The sequence below is a fragment of the Ursus americanus genome, chromosome 6 (genome assembly GCF_024610735.1).
Source record: "Ursus americanus isolate L20-20 chromosome 6, mUrsAme1.1.p, whole genome shotgun sequence".
Taxonomy (NCBI): Eukaryota; Metazoa; Chordata; class Mammalia; order Carnivora; family Ursidae; genus Ursus; species Ursus americanus.
The window spans coordinates 64,405,475-64,431,399 of NC_142132.1; the positions used below are offsets into that span (position 1 = coordinate 64,405,475).

The window sequence follows — 25,925 nt, forward strand, 5'->3', positions numbered from 1 at the left end:
AAAATAAACTCAAGTCCTTTCTGTGACATCTACTGCCATGACCTCAACTAAGACACTTAGCTGAGCAGGGCCTCTCTTTCCTCACTGGGAGCTTGTAGCTTTGAATAAGCTTGTGGATGAAAATGCACCATATAAATCACAAAGAAATAAGTTATGTGATTTACGATAATTGTTCCTTGCACAGTGTTCATATACTACTCTGAGGTATTCCTTTGGATATAAAAAAGCAAATCTAGTTTGAATGTGCAATAATACTTCCAGCAATAAGCTTTCATATACATAATCTCAACTTTCATCCAGGGCTTGGTGTTCTTCAGGGTACAGTTCTCCAGCCAAAAGACTAGCAGCTGCTCAGTATTACGAGAACTTACCACACACCACGCTACATACTGGATGCTTTCTTTCAGGTCATCATCAAAACAACTCAAATTAGAAAACAGGTTCAGAGGGGAGAAGTCACTCCTCAGAGCTGTCCATGTATCAGTGGTGGCTGTCAGACCCCACAGCCCCTTCCCTTGACCACTACACTGTCAGAATGGTCATCATTTCAACCGGTCATACTGCTGGTCTTTGAGAACACAACTGAATTAGCATTTCTAGAGTAAAATATTTCATCTCTGAAACTACAGAAACACGATCAACCACCTACCACTCCATTCTGCAAAGGCAAGGGTGAGTGAAACTGATGACCACAGGGGCACTGACTAAAAGTTTACCGAAGAATGAGCACAGCAGTTTTAATGTCTCTGCCAACAAAAGGAAAGCTTACTTTTCTCTCGGAGCAGAAATGAGGAGTGTGCCTCTTAGAGCCTCAAAATTTTTCATAATGGTTCCTACACTCTAGCTGCTGACAGTGACTTCAGTCTTTAAATACAGGCTGCCAGGTTGCTATTGTAAGTCTGACAATTGAAATTCACAAGAGACTATTCTTCTTAGTATTTTCTTTTATGCTTAAAAACAATGGGAAAAATTGCATGTTTGCTTTTGCCTTTCATCAACAGTCTAATTTATTACAAGGAAAATTGGTGGAGAAAAGGTCAATCTACAATTGCTAGTTATTAGACTAACAATTATGAAACCCTTAACCAGTATTTGTTTTTCAGTCTACAGTGTTCTGGTTAAACACTGTGATTCTTGAATTCATGATTTTTACCCATGTTTGGGTTTGTATACTCTCCCCAGTACTGAGTGTGCATAGGTGTGCTCTATTTCACACCAACTCACAAAAGGCTTACAGCCAAAATCTGATACTGTCAGATTGAAAAGGCCTTGCTTAGCAAGTCACATGCAGCCTGGCTGAGGAGTATGGAACGCTGGATCCTTTCCCCATGCGGCAAGGATGCCAGCTTCCCAGTCTCACCCTGAGCAGTGCAGCCAACATCTGGGAAACATAAAATTTTGGAGCTCTTGTTTATACTTCCTGCTGTGTTCCTGGCACATCTGAACATGCTAAATTTTTAACTCCTATCTGAAAACTTGATTTTGTTGAGTATTTGCCTTTTCCCCCCTATGGAGGGTCTGCTAGTGAGTGACACCCTTAAATAAAGGGATTCTCTATACATTTTTGTGGAATATTACATCTGTCCTTTGCTTAATCTCAGCCCTGCTCTATCATTTGTGACACTCTCCCTGTAACAAAAACACATGTATCCAAATTTACATCTCTTTAACAGCTGACTGACAACTTTGAAAGAAGGTACATAAAGACCATAATATATTAGATTGTATCAATTTGATAGCAATATGTCTACAGGAATAGAAATTAGAACAAATCACCATTAACAACTTTTCCTTATGTAAACAAAGAATGGTACCTCTTGTTTGCTGAGAGAACAGACAGGAAAAATGGGTAAGGCATGACTCTACGAACCTCAAAAGTGGTTGTCATTGTGGGCTTATAGGACACATGGTTGGCCCTTCTCAGCTCCTTTATAGTTTCAGCTGGCATGGATTTAGAAAAGCCCAGGCCACTCCAGGTATTTGTGGGTGTTCTGACTTCCGTCACCACTGGTTTCTTTAACATGGCTTTGGGAAACAGCATATAAAACAAATGTTTGGTATTTTTAATGTTTTTTCTTAAATAAAATATTGAATGTAGTTTCTTCGATATATGTAAAGAAATTATCACTGAATATTATTTCTTAACACGAAGTGTCTTAAAATATCTTCATAAAATACCTTATACAAAGTAACAATAAATTGAAAAATGCTACGTTATTTCTTAGTTGATCTAACGCTAATCTATTCAACAAAATACATTCATCCTCAACAAAATTTGTGCAACTTGAACCTAAACATTCTAGGTTTCTTTTTGTGAAGGTCCAATTTCTCAATTCAATACGAACACTAAGAAAATTTTTATGGGTCTCCTAGGGGAAAAAAAAATCAAGATATAGATCATTAACATAGCACATACCTTTGGTTGCTAATAGCTTCTTTTGTTCATAGTCAAATGCCTGAAAATAAAAGAGAGAAAATATCTTTATTGCCAGTCTATCCAAATGTTCTGCCAATACCCCATAATTAGAGAACAAAGGTTTTGACTACAGCCCATGAATCTGCCTAGGACACATGTTAAGCTTTGCACCATAATGTGACAGTAATGTAGTACAAGTCTGATAAATTTAAACATGTTTTCAAACTAATTAATTAGAATAAATTAACTACTTCTAACATAAAAGTGACAAGAATTAGAAATTTTCCTTCAAAAGGGGGAAAAAGTCCTATTTACTGTGAGTATTTAACACACCAGGACCAATAGATGCTACAGTATAGTGAATGACCTCATGATGGTTAGGCTAAGTTTCAAAATAATGCATTACTAAAAAGCTTTCTGGTCATCTACTGGCCTCTTTGTTTCTCTACATCCCCTCCTCACTGAAATAAAGTGTGGCCTGAAATGGGATGATGTTCAGACAACTTAAATTATTTAACCTAATTGGCATAGTCTTTGCTTTTGAAGTGAGATAAATGACAAATATCTAGTTTTGATTTGTAATGACATTAAGCAATACAATAAAATTAAACCTAGCTACCTCTTCTTGTACTGGACTAGGATATCACCATTCATTCTTTCCGTGACGTCAGAGTCAGGTCTACTGAGGGTCCAGGCAGGTCATTTTGAAGAAAGCAGTCCAGACATAGCTACATCTCAAATGCAAACCCAGTGTTCTCAACTCTCCAATTTAGGGACTACCTATGGCTTGATTTAAGAATGTCTCAAAGGCCTACGAGGAGGGCCAAGAACCAATTGGTGAGAGCTCTTTTGACCCTTCTTCTAGGAGGACTATACCATCGTATATAGCATGCCCATATAATTTATGGTCTGAAACACATTTCTCTGAGAGAGAAATGTGCCACAAATAAAAATTAGGCCATAATTATAAAAGTAAATGGGCTGACCCAGACAAACTAGGATGTGTGATTAACTCTAAGAACATGAAAGTAAATCAGGGGAGCTAGATTTTTAGATAACAGTTTGATAATGTTTTTGAAATCCTAGGTCTAAAATGGCATTGGGAATTAAAATCAACTTTTAATGATTAGATCTTAAGTTCACTTGTTCAATAAATATTTACTGAGTGTCTTCTGCTTAAAGAGATTATGCTGCTTTTTGTAGAAGAATACAACAATGAATCAACAATGGTCTAGAGCCTGAAAACACACAGAATCTTAGCAGGGATGGGAAAAAAACAAAACTAAACAAACCTACAAAATAAATTAGGAAGTGAGATAAGTGTGAAGAGAGAGCTAGAGATACAACATTCCAAGAAGGGTCAGGAGACACAGATCATTTTTAGCGGCAGGAATCAAAGAAGTCTTTAGTCTTTCTCTGTCAATGCTTGGTGCCTATTATCGTTGAGTTCTTACTGATTTTAGAAGTTAGCTCTTCATTAATGGCATAAATACATCTATTTAAGTTGAAACTCTATTACCAAGGACATTCTCATCCATCCTAAAAGAAAGGAATGTCAAAATGGTTCACTGGGTGTAAACCTGATGGAAAAGAAGAGAACCACAAGATGGACAAAAATCAAAAGGGATCATACAGGGGACTGGGTACTTATCACAAAAGAAAATTTTAATTTATATTAACTGAAAATAAATCCACCAGAGAAAATGTAACAAATGTCTTTTTTTTTTTAACTCTGACACTTTATAAAGGACATAGGTTTCGTAAAAACATTCATCTAGGAACTCATAAAAATGTTCAAATGTGAAGGTTTAAAAAAACAGACAAGTAGGATTGAACTGTAGTTTTCACTAAAATTATAGAAGTATAATTTAATTACATGAATTACTTCCTTTGACATAGCTATGACAGCTTGTTTTTAGGATTCGGTGAAAAGCTTTTCCCTTTTTTGGGGAGGTGGGGGGCTGGGGATAATAAATCTTTTACTATGAAGTAGGAAAGTCAACCCCGTAATTCTGATGCTGAAATCAAATGTTTATAAGAGTCTCTAAAAGCACAAAGTACGAAATCCTTCTCTCTCATATTGGTGGTTTATATGGCAATCAAATTTCTGAATTTTATGATCAATAGTCTATTTTGAGTAATTAGCCTAATACTTTAAAAATGGATACAGAGAAGATCCCTGCTGAGGAAATTTTTTAAAATAATCATAAAAATCTCTCAACTAACATAGTCATCCATGATATTTAGCATCTACTTTCAAAAACCTGAAGCTTCACATTAGTTATTTTTAGAACGATCTAAATGACACCAAATTTATCATCGCCATTAAATAGAAAGATATTATATTTATCCAAGACTATGTTATGAGGCAGTAATACTTAAAAATAACAGCATTCACATTTCTCTAAACTTTAACAGAGAAATAATATCACATTTGCATAAGACATAGTGACACAGACCATTTTATGTCAATTTTAATACGATACAAAGAATTCTTCTCACTCAAGCTTTTCATTTTTAATGTTTATGGCAAAACCAATTCCTAAGTACTACATATATATTTAAATTTAATTTTGACTAGAGTGCCGAAGGAAAACCCACTTTCTGCTCTACCGCTAAGCATTTGCTGAATTCCCCATTCCCTAACCCTACCCACCACCCTACATTTGGATGACTCTCCCATTTCTCCCCATTACCTGCATGTTGACATATGATGGCCGTGGGGCCAGGCGAGCCCTTTCGGAGTTTTGCTGGGCAGCTGCAGCCCTCTCTGCAGCACGCTCACTTCCAGGAGCCTTCTTGTCTGCCAAAGGGCTTTCTGCAGCACTCAGATCAGGGTCCGAGAGCAACCTGTCAGTGCTGCTGTGAAACAGTTTGGAATTTAACACTCCGTGTTTATATGCAAATGTACTGACTGTTTCCTAAGTGCGCATTTACTCTATGTTTACTGCTGTCAACTATTTACATGCATGATTTCATTTCATCTTCACAACACTGCTCTGAGGTAGGCAGTAGTAGTATTCCCATTTTACAGATAACAGATGTACCTTACCCAAGGTCATACCTCTAGTAAACGGTAGAGCTGGGATTTTAACCCAAGCATATGACTCTAGAGCTGGAGTTGAAACTATTTCATGATACATTTTCACAAACATATGTAGTATGTATGGCGTATGTCTGTGGTATATACGGAATAGACACACAGAAAAGATTTCTAATTTGCACACATCAAAGAGATAGCAATGACTCATGCATACGCAGTCTAAGCAGAAACAAGTCAATCTAAAAGCACGCAGATGATCCAATTCCTGTGTGTAAAAGGCATTTGGTATTGCTAACAAATCTACTATGACACAGGTATCAGATAAATAGATATTTCCCAACAACTGTTCAGGATGTATGGATGAACATAAAAATGTCCCTTAAAATAGGAAAAATCATCTGAATTGCAAGATTGGCGATGCACCTCAAGTTCAAATCCAATTGCATGTTAAGCTCAAGTAAAAGAGAAATAAGAAACAATATTAGTCATACAGCTCATCTGATTTGTTCATTCTTTCTTTTGTTATTCACTGTTCCATTGTGCCAGGGGAATTCAAAGGAATTCAGAACAGGCTATTGGAATATAAGAGGCAGAGCAATGAACTTTGTTTGCTTGACAGAAGTTCCCAGTGGCTTCACACAGGACATCAGAACTGGAATGTAAAGGGCCTAGGCAGGCTCTGCAGCATGAAGGCCAGGAGAACAGCGTAAGCAAAGCAAAGGAAGCAAGTGATATGGATGAGATTGGTGTATTTAAAGCCAGAGCGTTAACAAGATCAGACTTTCTGTGTTCAAAAAAATTGCTGGAACAAAATAAAGAAGTAACTGAGCTGCTGAAAGGGTGAGGCAGAGAGACCATTCTGGAGGCTGCAGCTTAATTTAGATGAGAGGAACCTCATCATTAAGTTCAGAACCTACTTAATGATGAAAGGAACAGGCATACCCTTCAAATGCGTCAACACAGGGAAGAAAGCAAATTGACTTCTCTAACCTATGCTGAATAATGTTCACTGTGACTCCTAGTACCACGCAAGGAGAAACACATATAAAGTGGATTTGGACAAAATGGGAAAGAGTAATTAACTGACCAAAGAGTTTATAAAAGCAAACCAGATTTTAGTAAGAAATGCAGGAAATGAAAATATAAAGGCTATATTTGTCTTAAGATACTCTCCTCTGTAGGGGTATATAAGAAAACTAATAAGACAGTAGAGGAAATTGGGTGGACCGAGATGGATGGGAGCAAACTCTTCCAACATAGAAGCATTCCACTGTATTGCCTTTTTTTTTTAAAGTGTGAATAGATTGTCTATTTGAAAAAATAAAGTATATAGAAAAAGAAAACAGAGCAAGGATAACACATTTGTAACTGCGCTATTATGGTAAGGGAGAGTTACAGTTACTACAATATATGTATTTATACTAATTGTGGTTTATAACAAATAAAATCATGAAACTGTCAAGTATTTATTACCAGAGTTAGCAATTAACTACCTTGGAAAAGGAAGCCATAGTTTAAGTTAGAACTTCAAAGCAAAACGAAGGAGAATTCACAGCAGGAAAATTTCTAACAGAAAAATCAGAGAGTAAATATTGCCCTGCTGAAGAGCAGGGAGGACGTTAAAGTTTCAGAGCACAGAGATGGTTTAGAGAACCCAGATACAAACCCAACCACTATACAGAAGATATAAGAGTGAAAATTACCAGATGCTATTCCTTAATAGAATTTTTAAAAGGAAAAAGAAAAGATAATTATAATGAAAAATAAAAAAAAAATTCTTGGAGAAGATCAAACTCATTTGAACCGAAGAACACCAACTACTGAGTTTAAAACAAATCCAGCCTGTTAGACATTTTCTTTCAAAGGATCAAGACCTTTAAAGATTAAAATACATACTGTAAGTGTGAGTTTTTTGTGCCCTGCAACAGTTCTACTGTCTGCCTCTTGGCACAGGAAACTTTGGAGGGACCCATCATCTGTTTCAAGTCACCAGCATTCCCAGAATGGGAAGGACTTCGAGGCATGCCTACTTCAACAAAAGCATCGTTACAACCTGCAGAAGGGATAAAGTGAAAATCCAAATGTCACCTTATCATCAACAACCACCTGCGATGGAAACAAATCAGAACCCAACTCAAAGGGGACCCAGGAGTAACAGCTTTCAGCTGCAAAGAACACACTTTAAATTCAGGCTGTCTCAAATTTCATTCAAGATGAAATCCAAAGAGAAGACCCTCACGTTTTTAAAAGATTATTAGGGGTGAAAGGGTTTTAAAAAAAGAAATACTCTACTTGGAAAAAAATTATACATATACATTTAGTAAATTGATGCTTTCCTCTTACACAATTACATCCACTTTAGGAAGTTCCAATGTAACAGGAAGTGATTTTCTGTGGAAAATGTTTTTCAGTTTATCTCTTCCTGTGTTCTTTGGAATTTCATTCAAGATGTCTTTCTGCATACTTGAGGCAGGATGAGTCATGACTGGTTAGCAAAACCAACTTGAAATCACCGCAAAGACTTTACAACCCCCTTTATCCAATTAACAGACCAGGCTGAAATTCAGAAGGAAAGTTACCTTCCACAGGGTTTGATTTGGGAGATGCTTGCTCAGGTCCAGTTGTCTGTCTAGATGGATCGCTGTGATTCCCACTCAGAACTTTTTCTCCAAGTGATGAAGTGGATATTGCACCGTATTTTATATTTGGAGACTAAAATGATAACAGAAAATAACAGACAAATATGGTCACAATTCTAAAATTCATTTTAGGTGAAAGTTTAAACATATTACCAGTGGCTTATCTCTTACAAACAGCATAGATCACACCACTCTAGCAAAGGACATTACCTGTGCATGTCCATTTAAAGAAGCAGAGATTTTTTTGCCTTCTGTCTGCATACTGTTGATATGGACGTCAACAGGAGTCAAGCCAGGAGGGGGAGATGGAGCTGTGTGCCCGTAGGTGGGTACACCAGACAACAAAATATTAGTTAATGTGGCTTGGGCAGTAGATGGGATCATAAGGTGTGGTATAGCAGAAAAGCCTACAATGACATTTCATGAAGACAGATATTAGGAAAAAAGTCAGATTTAACAAGTATTACTTTATTTTTCTCAGTAAAAACAAAAAACTTCATTTTTGTTGCTACAAATTCAGGAGAGAATTCAATTTTGATACCTCTCTGTAATAGGTTTAACATTACTATAAAAACACAAAACAATGTTAAAATGGAAGAAGTCTGTAGAGAATAATTAATCTGAGCTCACTGCACTGATGAGGAAACTAGTTAGATTTAGCACGTCCATGTGACTCCCAAGTACATGTGTCCAGCTGGAACCCACGTTCCCTAATGACCAGGTCAGTGAGCTTCACGTGTCTTTGCCACTGCTTCCTGCTCATCATACTCTTTCTCCTGATCTGTTTGTCACGTCTGAAGATTATATTCTACTTTCATGAAAAACTCCCTCCTTTATCATGCTTCATTTTAACTAATTTACACGCTGGGGAGTTTCTGTTTAGCTGCAGTATGCTTTGAACCATGATTTTTCCCTAAGGAAACAGAGCCACCAGCAAATTTTATTTAAATACCTAAAAACCATGTGCCTTTGATTGTACTTAGATGATACTCACCTGTGGCACTTGAAGTGTTAGCCAGTGGGGGTGCCCATAACGTGGGGCTGGGGGTGCCAGAACTTGGACTTTGCAAAGGACTGACTGAGCTATTGAGAGCATTCAAGAGTGAGTTTGGAGTTGTTGATGTGTTTAGAGATAAGGTGGTAGGCCCCAAAAGACCTGCAATAAATGAAAGCCAAGTCAATATGCATAAATTCAAGATTTAAAAATACAGATCGCACCAATATTTCCACTTGGAATGCACGCTGATACAGTCTGATATTTTCCAAATATAATATGAGCGACAGATTACCTTCTTTCGAATATTCACAGGAGATATTGCATGATACAACTCCAACACAGAACCCAGACTGTCTACAAAGAGATGCTGATCAGAACTGGAAGTTAGTGTATGTAAACCAGGGACACAGTCGGGGTCACTGAGCAATGCCAGCTGCTTTGCGTTCCTCTCCATTAGCCAGGATGAACAGAATTCTGCTCAAGTGGAAACTCATTTTTATTTCTCTGTATAACTCACTTGTTTTCTGTTTCCAAAAAAACTCTTTTCAAACCACTTATAATTCGCAGAGAATAGGGGAATGTTCTCCTGCAGTAGAATGACTACATTCGGCCCATTTATGGAGATGCTGAGCTACGTGGAAGTTTGCATTCCTTACGTCAAAACACGTGACCTCCCTGTGGTCCATGGTCCATCTCAATGAGTGTGAAACTTTTCTCAGAAAATTTTGTTTGTTTTTTGCTTGTTTTAAGGATTTATTGTTTGATTTAAGTAATGAAACTTCTCTTCAGGCATTTAAATATATTCTAAAGTGAAATATGAAATTGTATACAACTTTCCAGGAATCTTTAAAGTAATAAGTATTACAGGATAGTAATAGACATGAAAACATTTAAAAAACTGAGTAACCAAATCTTTGCTCTGGTGCAGGAAGAACTTGGTTGCTGCTAAATTACCTCGCTGGTACTTCCTGACTCACACGCGTGTGTTGTTAGGACTGTTCAGATCTCCAGGGGAAGGGATGATTTGGGGAGATGAGAGGCCGAAGGGAAAAGAGTCGGTCTTTACTGTAATGGTGTCTAGACAGGGCTACTTGGAATCTTAATCATATGATAACCATATTATGATTTTTAAAAGCAAGAAATAGCTATTAGAAAAAAATTTATGGACTGCTGAGAGTATTTTTTCTGTCTCAGATCAACACTGAATGAGGCAAAATGATTTTCTAGGGTCATTACATTGACTTTTTATATTAAGGCTACTGAAAAATGTGCAAGAAAGTAGTGAAACTAGCACAACTGCAATATGGCAATGAACTCTAGCCTGTAAGATAGGAATCCAGAAAGGAGGCGGTACATATCGCAGCTACGAAGCACCTCACCTCACTTTCTCAAAAAACTAAAGCCCTGAGGGGGTGATGCTTTCATCTTCTCTTCTTTCCTTAGATATAAATACAGGTCTATTTGCTCCTCTTTGTAGCTGCACGCTAGATTTCCTTTGTGTTCGGATGACGCAGTTCTGACCACTGGGAGTGGGGCTTCTGCTTGCTTTCACCTCCCCCTCTCCCTACCCCTCACACAGATTTGCAATTACTTTTTGAAAAGCAAACTGGATAATCTTTACCTCTAGGGATGGACGGCAATATTGCAAATGCAAGAGAGAACAAACACATAAATTATAGTCAGCCTGCTCACTTCACTCTCAATGGCATTCTTAATTTAGAAGAACAAACACAGCCACTGAAAATAAAACAGTCAGACCTTGATTATGTATGCCAAAATAAAAAGAATCTAGGTAACAAAAATCTATGGAGTCTAACAAGAAACCCAAAATGGATTGATGTGAGTTTTGTTGCTTTTTCACCGAATCTTAGGGACTGACAAGGGAAAAAAATAGCCTTTAAAATGTAGTCCCAAATGGTAGAAAGAAAGGGAACGGGCTAAGCGATCCCCCAGTGACTAAGAAGCGCTATAATAATAAATTTTATACCTAGTCCAGTGAGTCCAAGGCCTGCCGAAGCTAAGATGTCCAGGCTGGGACATGCCAGGCCGGCAGGGCACGATGCTGGGGACGGGCTGGTTGCTATGGTAACCCCACTGCTTTCAAGTCCGAGGAGACATTTCCTTGCTTCATACATATTTAAGGCATTTCGCTCAACACTTTTCACAATCACAGACTATGAAAACACATAATGGGAAAGAAAAAGGTGACATGCAAGTAGTCGACAATGAATCGGGGAGGCGGGTGAGAAATGAATATGGTAATAAGGATTCCACTCAGGGAATATACGGATGCGGTTTTAAAATCAACTAAAAATTCTAACCACTTATTTCTTATGTTTACTCCTTGTGGTGAAACCATAAAGGGTTAGCTATAATTTACTGGGTGTGTCCTGTGTTCCAGGCACTGGGATAGAAGCTGTACATAAATCTTGATGCTTGCCGGAAACCTTCTGGATGGGAGTCACATTTAGTGAGAATAAGGTGGTCTTATACCCATGGTCACAGCCCAGCTGGGCAGGGGCACCTACAGGACTGGACCTCAGGTCCTCCGCCTCTACAGCCCATTCTCTTTGCATCCTCCTACTGTTACATGAAAGCTTTCTTGATCTCATCTTTACAGAACAACTCAAACTCGTCACCATATATAGACTGCATAGTAATAGTCACTTACGTTTGACATTTATAGCCTACTAGTTAACTAATGGACCTTGAGGTACCACTATTCCTCACTGATGGCATATCACTGGCAAAGCCTATGGTAAAATAAATTTCCAAACAATATATATTTTTCTCAATGGACTCATCTAGAAAACTGAAGGGTGAACTTAAGAGAAGAGCCTCCAATAGGCAATAAAGAAAATTCGTTAAAGCAGTTAAAGCAGTAGTCAGCATCGGGGCCAGCTAGACAAAACTAAATGGCCCCAGGATGCTACAAGGCTCTAGAATTCTCACTTACAATCTATTTTCCCCCTGACCTGGCTCATTTCTTACTGAACTCCAGGAGTTCCTCTTGTGCCTGACACTCTTTACATGCACAAAGTCTCTTCTGTCTTTATCTTCCAGTCTTGGTATCTACAGTGACTCCAGTCAACTCAAATTAGCCAAGCAATGACGCTTCAAGATACATAAAATCAATGTCCTGTTCTCTAACTTTAAACTCATTATATCAAGTTCACTTAGACACAAACCTCTCTTCTTCTTTAAAGTTTTCTTTTGAGAAAAGCATGACTGTTTTTCTTAAGTTGGACACTGAACACCATGTTATTTACATATATAAAAATTGTCTATGATACATATTATACATATACCATGATGCACATATAATAAGATTTATAGAAATTAAAAAATGGAAAGCACAACTGTTTGGGGTTTTATCTACTAGAATAAAAAGTATACATAAATGTTATCATTTAGTACATGTTATTATGCAACTTGCTTCTTTTATTCCACAACATTCTTGTCTTTTGACATGTGGTACACTGGTCTCTTCAGGGTATATAACGGGACATAGAACGCTGGCGGGCAGGAGGATCGCAGCATCTTCAGCATGAATAGAAGGTCCCAAATTGCTCCTCAAAGTGCTATGCCAATTTATACAACATTAAGGTAGGAACATTCCTCTTCCCTCATATTCTCACTAGCATTTAATATCATCAGGTTTATCCCATTAAATTTTGACTATACATGAAAATATTGAAATTTTGCAACATCTTAGAGAAGTTCCAAGAAGGCTGAACTGGGGACATGTCATTATTTACTTTTGATTATCATTAGTTTATTATTTTATTAAGGACAATAGACATCCATTCTTTAACTCTCCAGTGCGAGCGGAGTGGCTCACAAAGAGTATGTAAACTAAATATTTTTTAATTGCATTGGATATGTACACATACATTACACACTTAACACAATGTTTAGCCTTATCAACTCTCTGATAACTTAATAAAGCTGAAAGTTACCAGGTTGCAAATTAATAAAAACACATCTTTTCTCTCTTTCTCATATGTTTGTAAAAAATAATGGTCATTAAAAATGGACTCCAAAACCAACACATAAAGAAAATGATGATCAATAATTATTAATGTTTTTACAAACTCATGTATTTAAATAACAAAGTATAACATATAATGACATATATTATATGGAATATTTAATTCCATGTATATGCAAATACACATGTATATGAAAATAAAACTATCGAGAATATGATATGATACATGGTTCTCTGGGTCCAGACTCTGAACCAACCTTGCTTGGTTGTTTTGGCTTTGGTTTAATACTGATGAAGACATCGAGCTGTTCCATCAACTGAGCAATGAACTGTGGATCAACTTCAATTTCTTCCTTCATATCAAACATCAACACAAGGGGAAGACAACCCTAAGAAATGTCACAGTAGAAAGTGTAGGAGGAGAAACGTTACTCATTTAAACATTTGATAATTTAACATGCCTACAAAAAACGCAATATTCTATGGGCTGAAAGAGTAAAGCAAAGTATTAAAGCTGAATCACATTCCTTCACAAAGCTTAGGGAACTGGTGCAGAAATAATGCTGAGGGCACAAACTATTTTTGAATGACAAAATTATATGTGTCTGAAGTTTCTGTTATTGGCCCTGAATTTTTTACCCACTTTCCACCTTGGAAAATTCCTCCATTCTCTTGACTTCTGTTTTGTTAGTGATGCCAGAAACTAGATCCTCAACCACATCACGGGCACTAATCCTGTGCTTTTGCTCAAAGACTTACAGTACTGGTTTTTACTTCTTCTGAATGAAATCTAAACATGTATCAGCATGTCAAGATCTCCACATTTTGGCCCAGCTTTGCTTGTACAATCACAGGCCTCTATGTCCACACATCGGCCCCTTCCTCCAGGCTAGACCAGCCTCCTGACTATTTTTCAAACAGATTCTGTAACTTTGGTCTCAACTCACCAAATCTTCACCAACTGAAGACCTGCCTCTCTTCTGGTGCAGCTCCAACCTTACCTCCTTCCTGGAGTAAACTGCTACTACTATTTCTTCCTTTAGCTTTCTCACTTTTTAGTTCTGCAGAGGTTACCACTATTTTTTTTTTCCTCTGATGCTTTCTTCCTGGCCTTGAATCTACTAACTATAGGAATCTCATACTTACTGATTCCCAGGACACTCAGTACTAGCCCACTGATTGCTGGGTTCTGTACATAAATGTCGGGAGAAGTAACAGTCAAATATACTGAATTAAAATGAAATCACTGTGTCCCATTTTCCTTGTGGATAAAAGTGATTTTTGTATTTCAAATACAGGTTAAAGCCTTTTATTTCTTTTAAAGATTTATTTACTTATTTGAGAGAGAGCGAAAGAGCGAGAGAGAGAGAGTGCACATGCATGAATGGGGGAAACTCAAGCAGACTCTGTGCTGAGTGTGGAGCCCAACGTGGGGCTCAATTTCATGACCCAGAGATCATGACCTGAGATGAAATCAACAGGAAGATGCTTAACCAACTGAGCCACCCAGGTGCCCTTAGGTTAAAGCCTTTTAATTTATCCCACTCTTCCTCACTTCTTTTAATATTGTACAATACTATATCTCATTGCACACTTATATTTTTGGTAGGTACGATCAAAGTATGAATATGAATTCCTAATTGTACAGAATGCCTAAAAAAGTTCACTTAAAATAATACCTAAAGACAAAAAGAAAAAAAGAAAATTATGAAGAGTAATCATAATAATCTTTGGACATGAATTTGCTACCTAATTAGTGATATATTAAAAGTATCCTAATAAACTAAGCTTGGCTAAAAAAAAAATCATTTACAACAAAATAATTATGTATTATAATCCTTAATGATTATGGAAAGTTCTTATTTATCAGAGGAATGGAATCAATAATAAAAATTTGGATTTTCTGGGGTACCTGGGTAGCTCAGTTGGTTAAGCATTGGACTCTTGATTTTGGCTCAGGTCATGATCTCAGGGTCCTGGGATCAAGCCCTGAGTAGGGCTCTGTGCTGAGCACTGAGCCTGCTTAAGATTCTCTCTCTCCCTCTCCTTCTGCCCCTCCCCTCCCTGCTTGTCCTCCTTTCTCTCTCTTAAAAAATAAAAACTGGATTTTCTGAAAGTTTCTCAAGAACAAATTCTGCAAGTAAAGACCGTACCTGAGGCTTACTGTTTCAAATATCACTAAAGGTCAAGTTCTTGAACAGGAGAATACAATGGTGTTTTTAATAAAATAATTTGTAAGTCCACATTACGTCAATCCATTTTGTTACTATGTATCAACCTACACACTGCGTTTTTAAATGAATAGCAGAAGGAAAGAAATATTGCAAATTTTAAATAGAAAGCAGTACTGAATTATATAACGGCTATTTTCTTCAATGCATTAAGATTCAAATTTGTGGCTTAAATACCATTTTAAAAATTGTATCAGAGATCTCTGAAATGTTCACATGTCTCATGCTACTAAAATTTATACCTTTGAGGGTAAAAGATATTATTTTTCTGTTTAAACAGAAGACTTTGTCAAATGCAAACAAATACTACATGTCAGATGAAAATAATCACCTTCCACAGAATACAGAAATACATTATTTCATTGTGTCCTCTTCTGTGTTTAAGTTAAAAAAAATACTGCAAAGAAATCACTCGCCTATGTAATGAAATTAAGCCTATAAGGCACTACATACTTTACATACATATTTTATTTCCTTTTACCAAGAAACTTATTTGACAAGGCTTCCAAAACATTTTCATAAATACCACAGGAGTAAGGTGTGTGCAGCCACATACACTGTACCCAAAGAAGTAAATAAAATAAAATGAAATTATAACACTAATTTCAGTAAACCTACCATGAGATATTGCCTTGCAAGACAGACAGACTCAATGGTGCCCTGGAGGTAGACGGTGGATTTCTTTTGTGGATTACTGGGGTCAGGAAAGTGGATCTGAGCACCTGTTCTTTGCATGATATGTTTGATGTTGCTTCCATTTCGACCCATCATAAAGAGATGATGTTGAGCTGCAATATCTAGTTGTGTGCTCACGGGAATAGCTGATGCCAAGCTCCCAGCGAGATGTTCCAACAGCATGGCAGTTCCTTCCTATGAGAAAAGGGTAGGAAAGAAAGAATCCTATAGAATAACTGTACATACAAGGAAAGATTCTAGTGTACTTCTAATAGCTATGGAGAAACTCAACACATTCTATAAGCGAAAATGCAATACAAGGGAAAATTCTGGAAAATGAAATAGTTTAAAATCCTTTAAAGATAAAATTTGCATAGGGGCACCTGGGTGGCTCAGTCAGTTAAGCATCTGCTTTGGCTCATGTTGTGATCCCAGGATCCTGGGATCGAGCCCCACATCGGGCTCCCTGCTTAGTGGGGAACCTGTCTCTCCCTCTCCCTCTGCCCTTCCCCCCCACCACTCGTGCCCACTCTCTCACTCTCTCTCTCAAATAAAATCTAAAAAAAATTTTAAAAACTTGCAAAATTTCTACACTTAAGATGTTCATAATTATCTCAATTATTTACCTTCACAGCGCTGGTGTTATTCTGAGACCCTCGTACTATCACAGTAGCACCATACATTCGAGAACGCTGCTTAAATGACACTGAAATGTTGTACGTTTGTGATATGTGCTGAATCGAGGGGGAGTTAGGATCGGGAACTGGTTGAAGAATCCCAGCGATTGGTAGCTCAAACATCAGCACCAAAGGAAGCAGCTCCTAAATGAAAGTATGAGAGCCCAAAGCAGACAGCTGAATCACTACACATTTAGAGATGTGTATGACTCATTCCTTGTTTTCTGAGGATAGAATGCTAAAACATAAATTGTTTTTATTATAGACAGAAGCTTGGGTAGACTTTGTAAAGTTTCTCAAATGAAAGGAGTCTTTTGTGAAACCTGAGAGTTTGTAACTTAAACTGCCTATGGATTTTTCTTTGGGCCTCTTTTTCGTCATTTTAAAATCATCAGAAAAACTGAGTCAGGAGCAATATGGAATATCTCTAAGAAACATCTTCAACACATTAAAACAACTTTTGTCACTATTTCGTAACTATTGAACATATGATTTGGTTATAAATTGATAAATTAAGACATTTTTATTGCCTTATGATGCAAACATTGCTGACACTGATTTATAGTATTAAAGTAATAAATAGTTACCCGAATTCTAACTCGGGCAGATTCTACTCCTGCTGGTTGTCCTGCTATAGACACCTGCAAAAATAAGAAAATACAGAGTCAGATTTTAATTGAGCCCACATCTGCTTTTCTAATCATCTATACCCTTGCCACTCAAAATGTCATCCAGAAAAAACAGCATTGCCGTTATCTGGGAGCTTGTTAAAAATGAAGGATCTCAGGCACCAACCCAGTCCTACTTAATCACAATTTGCATTTTAATGAGCTCCTTAGCTGATTTGTGTCAATTGATTTACATCAACCCCTGAACTTACCTAAAGCTTCACAGTCCCCATAATGCCATCCTGTCTACTTTATCATCTTGTTTGCTGCATTTCTACCTTTTGTTTAAACTCTGCATACTGTATATCAAGTCTGTCCTGTATATCAGTATACAATGTTACTGCTGCAGTAAGTACTCAAAATATTGAACTACTTCATGCTAGCTGATTTAAAAAAATCTTTGCTCCAACACCACCTCCAGCTCTCTTCTGGGATCCCCTGAACCTTCTCATGATCCATCAACTAAAGAATTAATCTTGGCATGAGGGTAAAGACGTGGGGTTCCAGGGCACTGCTCCTGATAGACCATGCCCCAAGCCGTACCAATTGTCAAATATTTTGAATACTGCCCTTGCTATCTTCCTTATGTGTCACTGTCACCATTAGTCCCCACAGAGAAAAGACGGTTATCTTATTCATCTTTGTGGCTCACAGTTTCTAGTACTATGATTAGATTACAGAAGAAACTTCCAAATGACACAAATAATACTATCTGATCTTCAAGTACTGAAAATGTATGGACAGGTGAGTTTCATTTGTTCTCAAACACAAAAGCTAGAAAAAATGTGTATAAACTAAAGAGAGACATAATTCAGTCAATGTGAGGTAGATGGGCACTCAGGCATTGAAGAGGTGACGTGGTGGACCCTGGAGAACCACGTGTGCAGTGCTACAGACAGAATCCCCACAGCGGACACGTGCTTGGACTAGGCAAGGTTCCAGGTCCTTTCCTAACATAATGCTCTCTGGGCCTTGTCTCAGGGACTTCATTTTACGTTGCCATCACATTCACGTTGCTCTCTCTTCCACAACCATTTAGAGAGTAAAAGTTTATAGCCTATCTACAATTATCTCTTTAAAAAAGTAGAGCACCTTCAGTCTCCTTGGAAAGGGGACATACATTCTTCTTGTTTTTTATTTTTTGAGTACAGTTGACACATAAAGTTACATTAGTTTCAGGAATACAACATTAGTGATTTGACAAGTTCATAAGTTATGCTATGCTCACCATAGCTATTACAATACCACTGGCTATCTTTTCTATGCTGTGCCTTTTACTTCCATGACTTATTCATTCCATAACTGGGAGCCTGTACCTCCTACTCCCCTTCACCCACGTTGCCCATCCCCCACCACCCTCTCCTCTGGGAACCATCAGATTGTTCTCTACATTTACCGGTCTGCTTCTGCTTTTTGTTTATTCATTTGTGTTTTTTTTTTTTTCTTTCAGATTCCACATATTAGTAAGATCATATGGTATGTCTATGGTTATTTTTTTGCTTTCACCTCCCAAAAAAGATATGCATATGGAAAAATAAAGCTTTAATTTGTTCCATAATCATTCATGCAAAAAGACAAAGTACCTGGTTGCTTTTTTCTGCTTGGTTATTCCTGTTGGAATCTGGAAAGTGGATGTGGCACCCTGTTTCTTCCATCACTTTTTTAATATTGTTGCCACCTTTGCCGATTACATGAGAATGTTCTGTATGTGAAACATCCATCTTCAAGGTGACTCGATTGCTCTATATGGAAATAATGTATTAATTCTTGATGCATGCAAAAGGAAGGAACTACTCCTTAAAACACTTTTTCTCCAAGGGAACAGTACTAACAAGTGACCTGGTGGGAAATCTTACAGATTTCTTGGTAATATCATCTTCATCTACAAACATATACTTTCTCTTTGGCTATGAAAAAGAGACACTTAAGACACTTTAAGACAAATTTGTCAGAAGAAATAAAAGATATACTCTTTACCAAGATAACTTTTTGGAAAGCAGCATTTAAATAAAGTCAGGTATAATTACAAATAAATTGCTCAGTTTTTTTCTTTAACAGACATTATTCATGAAACATTTAATTCAAATAACTAAAAACAGATGAAAATAATTAAAAGACTGAATAAATGTAGGTTAGTAGGAGTGTTGAACTGTGACACTAAGAAAGTATTTGTAAGCATTATTTTCACAACTTGCCTATTACTATAAGTAAAATTTTACAGAGCAGACCTGTTATTCTCAGAGATAAGAATGAGGAAGGGCTACCAAAGCACAGAGCTCCAGCAGTAACATGGCTTGCTTAAAGCAATACAAAGTAGAAGATTAGTTATAATTAAGCAAAATGTGAAATTCTAAGATGTAATGAATAATTGTGATCATATGAGAATCTGTGTACTTAATTTTGGGAAATTCAGTATTGTAAAATTATAAAGACATGAAATCTTTTCTCATTTATAAGACTGATATAAAAATTCTTCAGTCCTCAAAAAGTAAAATAAAACAATCAAAATACAAGATGTTAAAAATATCATATCATATCTTAATTCTTAAATTTTAAACTTATATCCGTTAAATACTTGGATTTTCAAACTTAGTTCTTTTAGTTTAACATTTGAAATACAGGAAAAAGATATTCTTTTTGGGAAAAGATTCTAGAATATTTAATAATTGTAAGGTGAATAATTCTTAAAAATAAAAAAGATCAAGAAAAGAAAAAAAAAAAAAAAAGGAAGAGATCAGAAACCATTTCAACGAAATACCAGGTGGCAAAACATAGCGGTTAAGAACCAGACATCCTGGATTTAAATCCCACCTCTCCATTTATTAGCTATTGGATTCTGGGCAAATTCGCTAGTACTTTTGTGCTGAGTTGGTTATGAACACTAAACAAATTAATATTTGTAAGATGCTTGTTAGCAAAGTGCCTGCCATATATAAGTGATTTAGAAGTGTTTACTAGAATAAATTTGCACAAATGAGTATACATTTTTATACATCTAAATTTCCCTATTATCTCTCTAACCTGTACCTGCAGAGAGAGAAAGAACTTACAAGAGAAAGTTGTCAAGTTTCATGCCATGACATACAACTATATAGATCATTCTGGCATTATAAAGGCAAATATGCTAATTCTTCCAAACATCGTTACTTGCCCTATACTAATCAGCATCAATGTCTATTTCTAAAGGTGGCATACACATACAAACACAGACATATGTACTTACATGTACTTACTCACACATGTGTGGGTGTGTGTATATATAATATTACTCATTTACCCAGCTTGAGAACCTATTCAAATTTTAAACAGAACTTTACATCCATTGTGGAATCACACATGCTTATTTTAAAACCCACCATTACTTTCTCCTGGCTTTTCTTCTCCAAACGGTTCTTTTCATAACAGCATGAAGTAGCCCTTGCAGAGACAAGGTTCTGACATCTGAGTGTCCTTAACATTCACTTACTTTTGTGTCTAAGACAGACATGATCATTTCCTTGGCCTCCTTAACATCTTCTTTCCTTCCAGAAACCTTAATATGGGGATCTATAAGAAATAAAAAACAAAGGGCTCATATGAAACCCCAAACTCTTCGTTATAAAATTGATGTTACAATATAAGAAAAGAGATTCCATAAGAAACTCAGTATTTGCTTCATTCTAGGTGTGTTAACATTGTAATTAAAACAGGAATATGGAAAAATCCCCAAGCTGTGTATGTTTTTCTGTGTGGCCTTCTTCCTTCTGAAAGCTGGCTAAAGCATTTAACTGCAAAAGAAGTTTATCATGTAATTATTTTTTAAACAAGTGAAGAATCTATAAATTCAATTTATTACTTACTACATTCTTGCTACATTCCAAGTCCTGATCTAAGGCTTTAAATGTGTTAACTCATTTAATCTACCCCAGAGCTTTGCAATGTTGTTTCCAGAGGAAATTAAGGCACAGAGCAGTTTAGTAACTTGCCCTAGAAAACCACTCAGAGGCTCATTCATTATAATCCAATGTCTTCCAACTCTGGATCCACACTTTTAAACCATGTGATAACCTAATTCAGAAGGTATCTACAGAATAAAACATTATCTTCATTCAGGAATATTTAATATTTACTCAGAATTAGTGTTAAATGACTATATTTGTATTACTACATGTATTATTTATTACTGTCACAGACTGTTATAAAGGAAAACACTCATTCATTCATTCATTCATTCAGCAAGTATTTTCTGAACCTCTACTATGTACCAGGCACTATTCTAGGGGCTGGAGGATATATCAGTAAAGAAAAAGACCCTTGTCGACATGGAGCTTACAGTCTTGTACAAGGAGACCAAAATGAACCAAATAAACAAATTATCTAATGTATTAGAACACAACTTGCGAAAAGGAGAACAAGACAAAAGGATGAAGAGTACCAGCCATGGGAAGGGGGGTCAGGGTAGAGAAAGTGAGGTCTGAGTAAAAGCTTAAAGGAGGTGAGGCAGTTCGCCAAGCTGGAATCTTCACAGGGAGGGAAACATCACAGCCAAAACTCCGGGTGAGGACGTGTCTCTTCAGTTCTCACTTCTGTCAGGTTTCCAAGTCTCCCCTACAACGGGGTGTTCTCTTACCCCGTGGGTCGGCCTGACAGAAACCAAGACCATCTGGGGTAAGCCAGAAGTTCTATACCATTAGCCTTAGTGATAAAGTGTTACCACTAAAATGATAAAGCTGAGTAACAGAGAGCATCATCACCATCCCTAGTGATGTCAACCTTAGTGTCTGTGTACAACACACCACCTTCTCCGCTGAGTCCTCCCCACACTGAACTACACTTCAGATCAGCAACAGGGTCAGGAAATGTTTGCTGAGCATTTTTTACAATTAACAAGCAGTTCCAACTGGTCCTTCCAAACCATCAATTCTCTAGAATAAGAAAAAAGAATCACCTGGTGGGAATTTTATCAAATTACACATACTTCCCTGATACTATGACTTACCGATCCCCATCCAACAGTCCATTTGAAAATCAATGCCATGATGAGCATGTCATATTCATAAGGTAAAAATGAGCAATTGAAGAGAGGAAGGAAGAGAGGGAAGGAGGGAGGGAGGGAAGGAGGGAGGAAACCCTGTCCTAAAGCTACAGGCTCTTAAGACCAGGACAGAGCAATCCTAGTCAACAACAATGCCCCACCAAGCTTCAGAGCTCAGGAATGCCTCTGGCCTCCTAGGGAGACATCTAAGCAGCTGTGCTTAATTTGAGTCCGTGCTGTCACCTCCAGTCACCCGCCTCCCCCTGCCCCAGACTGTCTCCCTGGAGTTGCCTTGGCCTTACACTCTTCTTCCTACCCTGTTCTCTAATTCCTCCTCTGAAACTCGCCATGTCACAGGGACACTGTGAAGATGAAAGATCTTAAGATTGGTTTAAACCTTCTAAAATGTTTACGTGTCAGGTATTATTAGGTGACGAACCCAAAAGTAGGGCAAAACGGATGTCAAACAACCTCCAGTGAGTATGGTATCATGTTCACATTGCTTACTCCTTTAGGGCATCCTAACAGGAACCACTTTTTCTCTGTAAGATTCCCACCAACTTTAACATACTTATGTAAACAAAGCATTTTCTTCAATAATTCTTATTATATCCATTATAACTCCTGGAGGCAGTTAACTACATTCAAAATTTTGATCCCAGCTATCTTTGACTTTGGTTTCAATTACTGTCAGCTGACTCTGACGTTAATCTCCACTGAAAACACTTACTACTGGGGGATTAGAACCTGGCACTTCTCAAAACATACCTGATTGCTCTCAATTGTAGCTCTTGCTAAAATATACGTTCCTGGGTCTCCAGGATCCAGTAACCGGCATTTTGTTTGTTTCCCAAGTCATTTTTCAATCACGTATAGGACAGATGAAACCACATAAAAATAATAATTGTAGTGTCCTATGTATTAGCCAAGTATACGTAACATAAAATGGTTCTACAAGGGAAAAATGTATTTTCTTACAAAATAAATTAAGTATTGAGTGGTATGCTAATCTGAAAACCTATTACTTTTACAGGCTGGATAATCACATTAAAATTCCTATGCACCTGTAGAGGGAAGGAAGCCTCAGATCCAAACTACGAAAAATTTTGATTTTCCACCACCTCTGTATCAACAGAACAATAAAATAAAAAGCAAAAGCCTCAATGGAAAATACATTTTATTTCAAAGTGAAAGAGCACCATCTAGTGACCTAAAAATATAAATTATCAATGGACATAGAGATACACACAACACGCATTCACCAACATGTTAATATCAAAAAAGTCTCCAGGACCTAAAGCGGTACTTATTTGGAAAACAGATCTTTAAATAATCAAGTCTCATAAGTATAGAGAAAAACAATCATGACAATATTCTGGTTTAGATTACTAATGTGGCCAATAAGAGTGTCTTCCTCGGTCCCTCCTTTGCCCTTGCTTTTTAAAAGCTATCTACAGCATGTGAGCTCTTATTCCAGGCTGAACTTAATGTGCTTCTTTCAAATCTGAAATTCAGTTCTCTATATTCAGTGAATGTTCTATTTCACAATTTAAATGTATCCTGCAAGGGGCTGAGGTTTTACTCAGACCTATTCTGGAAATATATGATGGAGAAAAGTTATAGGATTAGCTATATTAATAAACATAAAAGAATAAGGCCAGCTATGAAGATTGCTGGAAGATGGCAGAGTAATAGGGAATAAGTGTACAGTCTCCCCCTGCCTCAAAATAATTGCTTTGAAGGACAACTCCAATTTAGGCATGAAAGTTTTGAGATATTTGCTCTAAAAATAGTATCCATTGCTTTATAATCAATCCTCAATCTCTCTAAATACAAGGATTATCTTAATTAGTTTTAAAACTACCACGGTGCCAGACAAGTAGTAGATACTCATTAAACAGTAGGTGAATGGACTGAAGGTGTCCCTGTTTTTGGAAATGGTTACACAGAAGGAGGAGATGGAAATCCACGGGAAGAGCTTAAACTTCATATCTAAGGTGATCATATGTCCTGCACTTCCCAGAACAGTTTTGACTTCAAATTATTTTGATCTCAGTACCTCTATAAAAATACAGAGAACTCTCAGATGTCCATCCAGATTTCTGGTTTTTAGATTCCTGCCCCATCAATCTGTTCACATCTCTGTGGTGTAATCCTATGGAAGAGAGGAAGACCAGATGGTGATCCAACCTTCAAGAAGTTAAATGAAGCTGTGTGGACATGGATAAGAAATGGGTATTTTATATGTGTATACTGCAAAAGAGCTAAACCTTTGAGCAAAAAAGGTTTTTATGACTTCCATATGGAAATTCATAAGGAGTTGATAAGGTAACAATTGTTTTTATAAGAATACATGCTAAAAATCATATTTTCAGTAAAGATACATATTTAGAAGAGTTGGGATGTTTATATGAACTTAAGTGAAGTTTAGTTATGGTTTTAAAAGGGTATCTCTTGGTACTCTGGTTGTACTCTCTGGTTTCCCATCCTGGAAACATTCCCATTCCTGGAAACATTAGTAAAAGTTTTTATTTCCTTTTCCGTCTCTCCTCAAAGCTTAAACCTCCTTTTCATTTCATTCCATTCCTATCCCAGAGCAAAATCTATAGGAAAGACTTATGTCAGCCCTTTCATTGTATTTATTATGCTACAGAAAGTAATGGGTTATTGACATACGATGAATTTAAGCCATCACTGTTCCACCAATGATCTGTTGATAGCACTTTCCTGTCTCCATGACTGAGTGTTGTTGCGAAAAGATTCAACATCAAAAAAATCAAAGCAATGCTTTCTCAGCAGGTTCTCTTGGAGAGAGAAAATAACAGAAAATCCCTTGTTTAACTAAACTGACTCCTCCCACCAATACCCAAAATGGAAGACGTAATATTAGAGTTGCACTTTTGTTTATGGGGAAAAGTTCCACATCATGGCCTGAAATCAAAATGGCTTTGGTACATTTTATGAATGTATATGAAGCTGTCAAACTGGCCTCAAATCCATAAGAAGAGAGCAGTGGACAGAATTCACTTTCTTTTGGCTTAGAGCTCTCTTCACTTTTATTTCAAGTTCTTCCTAAAAAGTCTTAGCCTTTAAACTGTCTAAGAAGAAGGACATTGGCTGGGGCTGGGTCCATCAACAGTGTTAGAAGTGGTCAGGGTTGACAGGAGGAAAGGTATCTCTAACTTCCTCTGAAATTCCCTATAATCACTGAGAATATATCCACAGCCAGCAAGTAGTTGGTTCCAAAGTAGTAACAGGCATTTTTTTTTTAATGAGGAAGACTGTGGCTGCAGGGTAAGGATTTTATCAAACAGACAGTATAAACCAAGACTCAGAAAAAGCCCTAGACATCTCACAGGTACCGGCTGACTTGGATCACATAGGGAAATGCTACGAGAAGCCAGCAGGTATCACGCAGAATGTATTAAAAGTTTGAATGACTGACTCCATAACAGATTCCTTTCACATTGTGGGGAAAATATATAGATTCCACAATTACGATAGTAAGTTCTGAATCAGAAGAAAGTCATAAACAAGATCTGTTACCTTGGAAAAGTCACTGAATCTCTGCAGT

At 37.1% G+C, this 25,925-nt stretch overlaps 1 protein-coding gene across 5 annotated transcripts in view; it reads right to left on the reverse strand.

Annotated features, from left to right (window-relative positions):
• The window catches only part of BICC1 (BicC family RNA binding protein 1), a 268,196-nt gene that overhangs the window by 16,340 nt on the left and 225,931 nt on the right, over positions 1-25,925 (reverse strand). For 3 of the 5 annotated variants that reach the window (XM_045783138.2, XM_045783142.2, XM_045783140.2), the window contains exons 4-18: positions 24,411-24,506; positions 20,804-20,883; positions 18,921-19,079; positions 17,257-17,310; positions 16,619-16,813; positions 15,936-16,187; positions 13,344-13,475; positions 11,083-11,269; positions 9,093-9,254; positions 8,309-8,505; positions 8,039-8,171; positions 7,356-7,512; positions 5,113-5,278; positions 2,417-2,456; positions 1,871-2,025 (exon numbers count right to left, since the gene is read on the reverse strand). In XM_045783138.2, the coding sequence (XP_045639094.2) occupies positions 1,871-2,025; positions 2,417-2,456; positions 5,113-5,278; positions 7,356-7,512; positions 8,039-8,171; positions 8,309-8,505; positions 9,093-9,254; positions 11,083-11,269; positions 13,344-13,475; positions 15,936-16,187; positions 16,619-16,813; positions 17,257-17,310; positions 18,921-19,079; positions 20,804-20,883; positions 24,411-24,506 (2,165 nt within the window). The remainder of the gene's footprint in view (positions 1-1,870; positions 2,026-2,416; positions 2,457-5,112; positions 5,279-7,355; positions 7,513-8,038; positions 8,172-8,308; positions 8,506-9,092; positions 9,255-11,082; positions 11,270-13,343; positions 13,476-15,935; positions 16,188-16,618; positions 16,814-17,256; positions 17,311-18,920; positions 19,080-20,803; positions 20,884-24,410; positions 24,507-25,925) is intronic. The other 2 variants (XM_045783139.2, XM_045783141.2) reach the window with 2 other exon arrangements.